This window comes from Lactuca sativa, chromosome 4 (genome assembly GCF_002870075.4).
Source record: "Lactuca sativa cultivar Salinas chromosome 4, Lsat_Salinas_v11, whole genome shotgun sequence".
Taxonomy (NCBI): domain Eukaryota; kingdom Viridiplantae; phylum Streptophyta; class Magnoliopsida; order Asterales; family Asteraceae; genus Lactuca; species Lactuca sativa.
This window is the reverse complement of record NC_056626.2, coordinates 81,766,458-81,778,709: the sequence shown is the minus strand read 5'-3', so window position 1 is coordinate 81,778,709 and position 12,252 is coordinate 81,766,458. Positions and strand designations below refer to the sequence as shown.

At 34.7% G+C, this 12,252-nt stretch overlaps 3 protein-coding genes across 6 annotated transcripts; 1 reads left to right on the top strand and 2 right to left on the bottom strand.

Moving 5' to 3' along the window:
* Positions 1 to 1,536: 1,536 nt before the first annotated feature.
* LOC111894997 (uncharacterized) lies at positions 1,537 to 2,766 on the bottom strand. Its single transcript, XM_023891082.3, has 2 exons — positions 2,547 to 2,766; positions 1,537 to 2,251 (listed from the first exon to the last, which is right to left on the bottom strand). Exons 1-2 carry the CDS (start codon positions 2,712 to 2,714, stop codon positions 1,703 to 1,705), a joined length of 717 nt encoding a protein of 238 aa, XP_023746850.1. The 5' UTR covers positions 2,715 to 2,766; the 3' UTR covers positions 1,537 to 1,702.
* Positions 2,767 to 3,387: 621 nt separating this feature from the next.
* On the bottom strand, positions 3,388 to 5,913 carry LOC111894980 (uncharacterized). Of its 4 annotated transcripts, XM_042901076.2 has the most exons (10): positions 5,762 to 5,828; positions 5,363 to 5,428; positions 5,061 to 5,204; positions 4,914 to 4,975; positions 4,713 to 4,839; positions 4,485 to 4,633; positions 4,279 to 4,386; positions 4,074 to 4,193; positions 3,817 to 3,990; positions 3,388 to 3,675 (listed from the first exon to the last, which is right to left on the bottom strand). In XM_042901076.2, exons 3-10 carry the CDS (start codon positions 5,170 to 5,172, stop codon positions 3,574 to 3,576), a joined length of 954 nt encoding a protein of 317 aa, XP_042757010.1. In that variant the 5' UTR covers positions 5,173 to 5,204; positions 5,363 to 5,428; positions 5,762 to 5,828; the 3' UTR covers positions 3,388 to 3,573. The 4 variants fall into 4 exon arrangements, with proteins under 4 accessions (XP_042757010.1, XP_023746832.1, XP_023746833.1 ...); XM_023891064.3 differs by lacking the exon at positions 5,363 to 5,428 and having other exon boundaries at positions 5,762 to 5,913; XM_023891065.3 differs by lacking the exon at positions 5,762 to 5,828 and having other exon boundaries at positions 5,314 to 5,390.
* Positions 5,914 to 6,150: 237 nt separating this feature from the next.
* On the top strand, positions 6,151 to 7,681 carry LOC111894981 (OPA3-like protein). Its single transcript, XM_023891069.3, has 4 exons — positions 6,151 to 6,637; positions 6,881 to 7,015; positions 7,163 to 7,249; positions 7,351 to 7,681. The coding sequence occupies exons 1-4, from the start codon at positions 6,509 to 6,511 to the stop codon at positions 7,507 to 7,509; spliced, it is 510 nt and encodes a 169-aa protein (XP_023746837.1). The 5' UTR covers positions 6,151 to 6,508; the 3' UTR covers positions 7,510 to 7,681.
* The last annotated feature ends 4,571 nt before the right edge of the window (positions 7,682 to 12,252 follow it).

The window sequence follows — 12,252 nt, the reverse complement described above, 5'->3', positions numbered from 1 at the left end:
TAATGACAAGAGTGATGTAGGATCCCAACTAGACATGATCGGGACCAAAAAATGACATTGTATTCTTTAAGTGTATATTATTATTAGGGAATGGAAAAGAAAAAAAAAAATATCATAGTTTTTATTGATCGATGTTTCTTGCCTTACAAAACATACCAAACTATGAATCCCCTTAAAATAAAGTAGGGGAGCTAGGTAGATCATGTCGACAATCATGTCTCTGACACCACTATGTTACAAATATTCTTGTTTTTTTCTTGAGTTCGAAAAGAACGAGAATAATAATTATTGATATTTTTTCATGTTTTTTTTTTTTAATTGTCTAACCCACACACTTCATAATCTATTCTAGCCCTGTCGAAAATACCCGATATCCGAATTATCCACCCGATTTTTTCGGGTATCGGGTAAATCGGATTTTTTTTCGGGTAATCGAGTAACCAGATTTTTTTTTCAGGTCGGGTAAAGGGTACGTTTGTTGGGTTTCGGGTATCCCCGAATTACCCGAATTATTTTAAAATTTCTTTTTATTCGTAAAGCTTGTACTTTGTAGCAGGTATTTGATCACGCTTAAACTAACTATCATTATTGCAAAATATGAATCTTTTTTATTATGACAATATGACACTAGCAATTGTAAAAGTAATTGTTTATATATCATCATGTTCTTTAAAACTTAACTGTTTTCTAGATTATCATTTTTATTGCAACTAACAAACTCATTATCTTGACGAAACTTCAGAACATAACAAAACTTATGGCTACAATTATCTTAAACATTTTAAACTTTTAAATTAAGATCTTTAAGTATTTGTTTTTTAACATTTTATTAGATTAGATTAAGTTGTTAAAAAATTACTTGATATCTCAGGTATTATTGACTAAAAAATCTTAATGTTCAAAGTTTGAGTAAGTTTGTTTATGCCTCGTTTGTTTATATAAACAAGACTAATAAAACATGACGTATTTATTTTATTAAATTTATTTTCAGGAGAAATTCAAAAAAAAAAATTATATATTTCGGGTAATACCCGAGTTACCCAAACCTGACCCGATACCCGAATTTAATGTGGATCGGTAATGGGTATTTTTTTTAACATGAAAAATCCGAATTATCCAACCCGAAAGGGGATTTAAACCCTTGACTTGTTGACCAGCATAAACAATATTTTACCGAAACGACGATGGTAATTACTCACCCTTTGATCTAACTAAGTCATGTTTAAAAGACATTGTGTTTCAAAATATATGGAAATTTTATGTTTTGTATACTACATGCCTACATGGCGTTCATGGAACTTTCTTTTGCAAATAGAAAAATCAATGGACTTTGAACATGAAGATTGGTTAGAGTTTAGTAAAGAGAATTACAATTTACAGGACAAGGCCCAATTGAATTTGTATAAATGATAGTTCTTTTAAGAGTTATCACTTGCCACACGAAAACAATTAAATTAACTAAATAACTAATTGGAAATAACGAATAATCTAGATTACTTTTAATTTAATTATTAACATTCTGAGACTTCATCTGGTTGCCCTTCAAAGAGAATTTTGCAGATACTATATTGCAATTCTTCTAAATTTATTTGTATTCCTTTTTTATTGTATGGTTATCAAATGATAGTGTTGAATTAACGTAATTACTATACATTTGAAAAGTATATGAATTATAAAACTCTTACATTACATAATATCAAGATCACTCTCTACTATTTGGTAAGATTTCGGCCACCTTTCTCCCAATCTCCATCGATTTGGTGCTTTGATGCACATGCAATGGCACCGTGTTATTGTCAAGAAAATAAAGCACACAAACCATCATTATCGAGGTTGTGAACATGGGAATAGGCCCCAAAAGCCATAGCAACAACAATAGGGCAAGATAAAGTGCCCTAAGCCCAAGTGACCAAAAATCACCACCCCTAATCACAGCCAATTCAATTGATTTTATTGGCACATTGCTATTTGGCATACTTATTAGATAAGTAGCATGAATCAATGATCTTGTGGACTCAATAAAACAAGCAAAGGCCAAGAGAAAACAAACCAAGAGGCTTATGTGTTTTATTGATATTGTTGATGAATTTGCATCTCCATAGATGAACTTGCTTTGAAACACTGAAGAACTGTTTGCAACCAAAGTGCCGATGACCGCACAAAGAGTTAGACATATGGATGACATGAAATTTGATGATGATATATTGTAGGAAAGCACGTTTAGAGGAACCGCAAAGTCATTGTTTTCCATCTAGCAAAAAGAAAAATAACAAATGGGGTATTTAAATTACAATTGTTTTGAAGTTCTTAAATAAAAATTATTCATTCAGTAACCCCTAATATGGCCCACATCGCTCTGCCCCAAAAGCATCATTTGAAATATAAATAAGATACATAGTGGCTCACTACGTTCTATATTGTAGCAGCTGTTGCTACAACTTGAACCCTTAACTAGGTCTACATGTTTACCACCTTGAACCAATGGTGGTATGTATGCCCTTGGGGAAATTGTATCGAATTGTATATAAAAATTTTAAAAATCTTGCCTTCATGATTTTGTCGACCCAAGCTTTTTTGTCATTGTTTTCAAAGCCAATAGTTGTGGTGTGAGGGCAATTGAGACATCTATAGAGAAGCCATAGGTGGTATCCAAACATGACCAGAAGCCCACTTGGTACCAAAACCAAATCAAGGTTCTCCTTATGGAAACTCATTTGGAAAATAACTTATCTACAAAATGTAAGCGACTCCATTGCCTATAAAAGATCAACGAATCTTGAAATCTACTCTACTTGGTTATCAAAAAACAAAGGGTTGACCTCAAAGTTTCTTTCTTTAGATGAAAGTGAAGACTTGGATATGAGTTGGCTTTTTGGAGATTGCTTGATGCAATTGCTGAGGCTACTTGAGATGATAACTTGTGTGCATAATGAAATTGGAGTGAAAACTGAAAAGGTCAACGGTGGCATGAAATGCAATGTAAGAACATTACTTTAAGTCATTTAGGTGCCAATTATGCAATTACCTTTCCAAATATTGGATATTTTCTTCTATTCTATTTACGTTATGCTTAAATGACTTGAAGAATCAATATAAAATTTGATTCCTAAATTGTGAAATTGACTTTTTAAATAGAAATCTAACTCTACTTGCAATACAAAAACATTACAATCTTTTAAAGCAAACATCAAGAATCTTGGAAACCAACTCTACGAGCAATAAAAAAAAATTGTGCAATTTGATGCAAGGAAAAGTGTGTTTCCTTCTTATGTAAATGTAACACCAAAACCAACCATTTAATTTAAGATATTGAACACATACTTTTTTAAAGCTAAGTGACAAGTTTATCTATCTTGTCTTCTATAATTCATCAAAAGAAATCCCAAATTATTCAAACATTTGAAATATTGTTCATATCAAAACAACATGTTCAAAATGTCATTAAATCTATAACAAAAACCCCTTACAAAGTGAAGGTAATATATGAAAAGAAACAATTCTACACTTGCAAAACTCCGAAGTCTCTTAGCATAGTGACTCAAAACACTACCTCCAAATTTTTTTTAAAAAAAATCAACGATTAATGGGAGTGTGCATACGCTCAACGATCTTGTTAACAGCATCACGTGACATCACCAACGTGTCATGCAAAAGGATGCTATAAACATTCAAACCCTGCACCAAACCAAAACAATTCATAACTAAACAGAACAGCTAATGACATGACATGACAGATATATTCCTCATATCTCGTATGGGCAAAAGACATAAACGCCCTTTTCATCATCATTAAAAAAATAGACGTAGAAAGCTTACAATAGAGGGAAGAACATTGACATAATGTAGGTTTTGAGTTGCAAGCTTGAGGTTTTCATCAATAGGACCTCCATCCACCACTAGAATCTTCTTGGACTCTTCCATTTGATTCGCAAAACTCACAATATTCTTTGTTTTATGAGTCGGAAGCACTAAATCCTCAAACACCAAAAGCTGCAAATTGTTACCTTTATATGTTAATAAATTATATAAACTAAATATTTTATTTGAAAGTAGAAAATAAAATCAAGACTTGCCTTCCCTTCAGCTGCACGAGCAGACAATGCAATCTTGAGCCCTAGTCTTCTGACCTTCTTGTTCAGCTTAAACGCATGGCTGCGGGGTTTAGGCCCATGCATAACAGCACCAGTTCTAAACTGTTTTATCATTATTTCAAAATCTTAAATAAAAAAAAAAACATATGAGAGTAAACTAATTAATTAATTAATAAAAAAAACATACCTGGGGCCCACGCAATGATCCATGTCTTGCTCGGCCAGTACCCTTTTGGGGCCATGGCTTTCTTCCAGTACCACTGACCTCACTTATGGTTTTTGTTGAATGAGTTCCCTGTAATCATCATCACTCTCAATCAATATTCAACAATGAGATTGAGAAAGATTGAAAAAGTTTCTAAATTGATGAAAAAAATCAAAATTCAAAAAAACCTGTTGTCTTTTTGCAAGCTGCCATCTTACAACACGGTGGATAATATCCTTCCGAATGGGAAGATCAAAAACATCACCTGCCAACACCATCAGTCCTTTGTCTTCATTCTGAAAGTTTGTAACTGGGATCACCAGGTCCTGTAGTTGACCTGTGTCAAACTCAAAACCATGGTCAAACACAAACTCCATTCTTAATAGATAATGTATGATTTGTTTTCATTCATGCACCTAATTTGCGTTCAGGAGTTAAGATTTGTTTTCTGGATAGTAGCTCAGATGGGAATGATCCTTCACTTGCATCTGAACTTAGCATCGAAGTAGATAGACCTCGAGTCCCCAGTAAAGGAAACCCTGCCTGTATAAATTATGGGAGTTTTTTAATGGATGTGTAAAGACAATGTATAAAGAAAGATGATAGAAATGATTTACCTTTTTAAAGATTGAATATTCCATTGAAGATTGCATATCACCAGTGTCATGATCACGTGAGGCTATATGCATAGTCAGATAGATTAATAAATAATAACCCCCAAAAGGATTTGAGTTGCTGTAAGTGATAAACAGAATGAGTCTTACCAGTAGAAAGAATGTGGAAAGATCGATGCACGATGTTCTGATGATTACTGCAATGGAGTTTATAACTTGAGCTTATAGAGCGTAGTAGCTTCCTGGAACATGGCAAGGCCATGCTACTAATAGATTTATTGTAGTTTTAGAGACCTGTTCAAAATTAATTTGGTTGAAGTTTAAACACGGAATTAGTAACAAGATTCATATCAACTTTTTATTTGAAAAGGATTAGGTCTAGAGTGAAAATTCGAGTTGTAACTCATTGTTTACAGGATGAATCGCAAAGAACAGGAAGAACGAAGACATACAATCTACATCAAATTATCAATGTTCGCTGGAGTGAAGCTGCGATTAGTGATGCATCAATTAATGCCCTGAAGCAAGTTTTTATGACAAAAGTTGCAAGAGTCATAAACTATTTCAAAACCTAACAGGCTACAAACAACCAAGTTTTATAAAAGGAAAATTTTAGCAATGGGGAATTGTGAACCTACTGGAAACAAGAAAACGTGTTACAAGAAAAATGAAATCTGAAGCAGCCGAAGAAACCTCGCGAAAGAAGCACAGGTTAGTGGGTGAGGTTTATTGATTTGGGGTTTAGTGCGATTCTGGACTTGAGCCGTCAATTAGAGGTGAAATTATTTAGGGTTTTTATCGCGACTCTAAGAAAAATGGAGCGAAAATAATTGAGAAATGGATGGAGATACCTGGTACGACAATGGCTGAACTCCTAGCTGCTGTTATGGAGGAGGAAGAAGGGAGAAGAGGCGAACATGAAGTGTGAGCAAGGGTGGGAACTGGGAAGTCATTGTAGGAGAGGGTGCTTGTTGTAAATCTTCTAAACAGTAGGGGCTAACTTGGAAAAATGTGGAAATTAACACCTTGGACTTTGGAAGTCCAAAGCTTTAGACAAAAGGCCCAAAGCCCATTTACATTCTATTCCTTATTTTGTTTTTTTCTTTTTTTGACTGATCGAGGATAACACAAATGATCATTATATAATTTGTAATTTGTAAATTCTGTTTATGATTCATCGACGAAGAGTATATGCAATTATGCGTAACATAAACCCTTAAAATGCAAGGTTTTTTGGGTGTATGTATAATTTTTACTATATTTTCTGTAAATTTCAAGCAGTTTTCAAAAGATTTTAACAGAATTGAATTGAAAAGTCAACCAGAAGGTGGGATTCATATTCGTATCAAAGTGAGGAGACGCAAACTTTTCTAGCGCATCCACCCACCTTCCGGCTTCCTCCCAAATGACCCATTCTCTATCTTCCTTTCCAAGGAAATCATAGCAATCCACCATAACCATCGTCATTAAATGGAGAATATTATACATATACGTTTTGTTGATCTCGTTCGCTTCTAGACAAATCATCAAACACTTGGTGTGCAGTGCGCCATTTTCGTACAGATAAGAGCAAATCCTAAGATCGGGCCAGAAGAGTAATGGTTCTCCCCTTATTGAAGCTTGGGACGCTCGCATTGAAAACTTTAAGCAAACCCATTGCCAGCAGGCTCAAAAAACAGGCTGCCCTTCACCCCAAGTTTCGGACATCGATCATTAGTTTCGCGCAGGTAATCAACCGCTTCTACTATTTCACATTCATACTGATTCTTCGCTTCTGTTTTGTGTTTATTTGATTTCTCGATTAAATTTTAATTATGGGTTTTCTGTAATTGATAACGGAACCTTTACTTTCTTTCTATCTATTTTCTTAGCATTAGGTATTAGGGCTTACGTCAACATTTCAAATGTTGCAATTCCATCTTTAGATTTGTAAATTTGACCAATTTCAAGTGATGTGTACGATGTAACAGGCAAATCACAGGCTAACAACAAACATACAAAGGCGAATTTATGGACACGCAACTGATGTTGAAATTCGGCCATTGAATGAGGAGAAAGCTGTTCAGGCAGCTGGGGATCTTATAAGTGAACTCTTTGTCTTCTCGGTATGATATTAATCTTCTTCATAGTATCATGATCGTTTAAAACTCATCAATTTACCAGTAGTTACAGAAGAGTTCCACATAGCAGAAAAAATTAGCAAGAACTTTAAATGTGTTTAATGGTGGTGTACACCTTAAAATTTCAAATAGGTGGCAGGAGTTGCCCTCATATTTGAGGTGCAAAGAAGTGCTAGATCAGAAGCCAAAAAAGAAGAAGTCCGCAAACAAGAATTGGAGGTAAATTTTTATTTTATTTTTTCAATTTCTGTCTAAATTTATAATAAAATGTCGTTTTTTTTTTTTTTTTTGCTTATTGCTTATCTGTTTATGGTGTATAGGAAATGAGGCAACGAGATGAGGATTTAGCAAAGGAAATGGAAAGTCTAAAGCAAAAACTTGAGGAACTTGAGCAGCTTGCTAAAGGAAAAGGACTTACGGGTGTTTTCAACTTCAAAAATGTTAAAACCCAAAATGCAAATTCAGTCAATCCAGCTTGATTATGATATTTGGATTAAAAAGAAAAAGAAAAACTTCATTCTTGCTTGCTATTTTGTTATGATACTATTGATTTTTTGACCTAATTGAGACGACCCCATCTTTAAGATTCTGGGGTTGTGGACTTGTGGTATTGTATCATTTTCAAGGAGTTGTACAACTTTTCTTGGTTGATATCGATTTCTTTATTCTAATTGGTATATGGATTATGAATATATGATGAAACTTATTGTCAATCTTGTATAGGTGGACATTGTTATGGAATATGGACATGATCTCTTCTTTTAAGAAAGAACAAAATTGAAAATTTATGTATTATACGCATTAAATTTATGTATTATACATCATCCTACTTGAAAGTATTGATGAAACATTAGTACAAGTACAACTTGTTCATCAATGATATGAAACAACACCACAACACCTTTAATAATGATGAAATTCTGATTAAATTCTCAAAAGTTTGCGTGTTGCATGGAAGACCGAGTCCACTATAATAAGATAGACGGATAACTTGAAGAATGAAGACTATGTCACTCGAGTCTCTTTATGGGCTTTTGCTAACAGATGAGCCAAAAACAAAGTATGATGCTTGGATTAAAGAAAGGGTGGCGGTAGAAGACAAAGGTTATTCTTCTTTCCTAGGTTAATTTGAGTTATTCGTCCATGCATGAAGGACAAGACGAATAAGAGTTCTACAATTTAGAAACATCATGAGATGATGATATGGGATATTCATTGTTTTGAACTTTACAAAGTAGGAAGTAGAGGTGAGCAAAAACTGCGCCGCAATTAAAATTAACCGTAAAAAATCCATAAATCGCAACTGATAAACTGCAACTGCAGTAAAAACCGATGATATTGGTTTTTTTTGTTATGTTTAACTTTAGAAAATGGTGAAATTTGACAATTTTAAGATATTTATTGTTAATTACTAGTGATTTGACGTTTTTAAGATATTAGTTGCTTGTAATTTAAGTTAATTGTTTTATACCTTATGATTTTTTTATTATTACAAGTAATATGTTTGAACTCTTAAAACTGTTTGAACTTTAAACTGCAGTTAAAAACCACACAAAATAATCACACCAAATTCATGCGGTTAATAATTGAAACACAGAAAATACAAAGCCATTGCGTAAAAATAACCACCTAGCTAACCGATAAAATAAACGCACCAAGCGGTTTTGAAAATGGATTAACCGCATTTGCGGTTGCTGGTGAGGTTTTGGTCAATAATTGCACCGAACTGCACCGCGATCACCCTTAGTAGGAACTAATTAAAAACAAAACATAAATATATTATTTTTGTTAATCGTTTTTTCCATTCTACGGTTAAATAAGAATTAAACTCCAACTTCATTGTATGCCAACTTGACACTCCACTTGGATAGGTTTAATCCATAAGAGTAAATTACATGAATCGTTCCTGGTCCAAGTGTCAAATTGTACGTTCAGTCCCTATTTTTGCAAATTAACTCGGACCGTCCCTCATGTACTTAAATACTACCCACCCAGTCCCTATTGTTGTTACACATTAGTTTTCTCCGTTTGGGTGTCCCACGTGCCTTGCAAGCAGGGGTATTTTCGTCATTCCATGTCGCGTGTATATTATCAACTGTGTATGGCACCATATCCAGTTCACCCAAACATTGCATACCCATTCCCCGATCAAAACCTTTCTTGTCTTACAAAAACCCTAGTTTTCTGTCAATAGTGAAGATGAGTGGGTGGCGAACACAACCACTGACGGATGAAATCGATTTGGAAGCCAATTACGGTAAGGAAAGCCAACCATTTTATGCTCTGTTCTTGATCATTTTGTCTCCGATTTTGAAAATATTATTGTTTTTTTCTTGTGAATGTGGGAATCCAATTGTTCTTAGTATATGCTTGGTCTATGGAGGAGAGTTTACCAAATTTCTTGGGAGAAAATACATCAAGGGACAACACAAATTTGTGGACTTGATTGACAATGATTTGTTCTCTATTCATGACATTGATGATATGATGGAGGAGTTAGGCTATGTTGAAGAAGGTAGGATTATGTATTATCACTTTAAACGACCGTTAAGGGATTTAGATTTTGGGTTGTTTGCATTGGGTAGTGACCAAAACGCCAACCACTTAAGGTCCTACGTTGCTTCACACAAGCTTATAGAAGTGTATACATAATTTTGGCGTACCAACTTGCATACATATGCTATGTCTCCTAACCTTGCAAAACTCAGGATTGAAGAGATTGTTGGACCCCCTTCTTGTTCTAGAAGGTTGTTCTCGAATGGATTAACACAACCACAGTTGAACCCCCTGTTTTAGAACCAAGCCTGCAAACCCCTACAATGGAACCTAACATGGAATCCCCTAGTCATATTGATGTTGCACATGTTTCACCCCTATAATGGAATCCCCTATTGAAGTTGAATATGTGAAAGAACCATACATGGAACCCCTATTATGGAAACCTTTAGTGAAGCCTTATGTGGATCTAGTGATAGTGAGGGTAGTGTAGATTCAAGTGATAGTGATAATAGTGATTTTATTGTTGATGAGGATAACTTGTTGGATGATCCTGAGGTGGACATGCATGATTTCTACCTCAACATTGATGATAATTTGGAGTAGGTTGGTGATAACCCTATTACAACAGAGAATGTAGTAATGTCTAATGCAGAAATGGAGGTGATCAACACTTATGTTCTACAATCCAAGTCATCGTCTAATGAGGGGGAAATGAGTAAAAGAAGAAATAAAATCCGAGCTGCTGAAAGGGCACAGATAAATGATGCAGCTCAAGTGAGTGACCCTTTCTACATACTTCAAGCATCCTCAAGTTCTCCGGAAGCAAAAGACAGAATTTACTCGCATGCAATAGAGACAAGAAAAGAATTGGATATTGTCAAGAATGATAAAAACAGGGTCAGGGTGGTATATAAAGGAACAATACTAGATATGGGGATACATGAGACTTATGGAGAAGGCGAACCTAGTAAAACTAGTGGGAAAGGTGCGCCTAGTTAAAGTAACATGAATGGTGGAGCTAGTCAAATATGTGAAAAAGGAGGGCCAAGTAAGTGTAGTGGTAATGGTTGGTGCAGTAAAAAGAAAAGTGTAGTAAAACTAGATGAAAGCAATAAGTGCCCTTGGAAACTTTTAGTCAGTAAATGGAAAAAGGATGATGATTGGACAGTGAAAACGTATGAAAAGAAGCATAAATGTCTCTAAACAAGAAAAATCAAAGCTTGTAACTACAAGTTTCTTTCCAAAAAAATAGTTGAGTAGTTGGAGTCTAACCCAAAAATACCAACCAAGGCTTTAAAGGAACAGCTAGAGAGGAAATACCAAATTCAGATTTCGGACATGAAAGTGTTTAGGGCAAAAGCAAAAGCCCTAGAAACTATTAGGGGTGATTTTGAGGGTCAATATTCTATATTAAGGGGCTATCTACTAGAGTTTCAAACTCGAAACCCAAACACAACAGTCAAGCTTCAAGTGGATAATTCTTCCAACCCTGCATCAGATACTAGGATTTTTAGACGTATATATATATATATATATATATATATATATATGTGTGTGTGTGTGTGTGTGTGTGTCTTGGGCCATTAAAACAAGGTTTTACAGTAGGGAAAATGGACTTTCTTGGATGGGATGGTGCATTCATGAAGGGTCCCTACCCTGGTATGATTCTAACTGCAGGTAAGTAATAGTATACAAGGTTTAACTGTTGGATTAGATGTCTAAGCCCAAATTATTATTGGTATGTATTCGACCCGACTTGGCATGGTCCATTTGGGTTGCATGAAATCATATTATTTAATTAGTATTGATCAAGAATTAATTTAGTGATCATAAGGAACTAATTAAATATAGACTCTTATATATAGTTGGTGGGCCAAGTTCATTTAGGTTGGGCTAAGCTTTCATGGATAGTCCATGGAGTGTTTAACCCATGGATCCTATGGAAATGGAAGGTCATGGGTATTAGGGTTTACATGAATGTAACCCTAATCCTCCACACTATATAAAGAGGTCTATGGTTCATAAAATGACCCTAGTGGAACTAGTGTGACTAGTGTGTGTACACAAGAGGGAAAAACCAAATTTTGTACAAGTACCCTTATTCTCATGTTATTCCAAGTGTTCTTGATGTTGTGTGAACCATTTGAGGTGTCACACTTGAGGCACTAAGCTCTTAAGCTCCATGGAATCAAGCTACAACAAATAGGTATGTTATTCTACTAGATTTTATATTACTTGTACTTCAGAATATGCTAGTTAGGATAATACCTTGGAAATTGATATTTGCATGTATAATAGAGAAAACATAGATCCAAGGTATTTAGGGTTTCATGTACACCTTAGGAGTGTTAGAATGCTCAAAACCCAACAGTAGTATCAGAGCCAATGCTTGTTTTCAATTATACTTGATGCAAATTGCTGAAAAATCAAAGTTTTTTGTTGTCTGGACAGCTGACTCGCTGAGTCCACTAAGGGACTCGACAAGTCCATGTGTAAAACCATCCAAGTTGTCGAGTTGGTTCATGTACTCGATGAGTTGGACCCCCTGACAGCATATTTTTGAGTTTTTTTTTGCTTGAATTGGACTATGAACATTACCCTAAGCTGTTTTTGAACTTATAAACCTATTTTTGATGTGGTAATGTTCATGCTAATCCAATTTTAAAGATAATTGTCAATAGATTCATGTTTTGTATTAGTTTATTGGTTAGGTTAATTACATG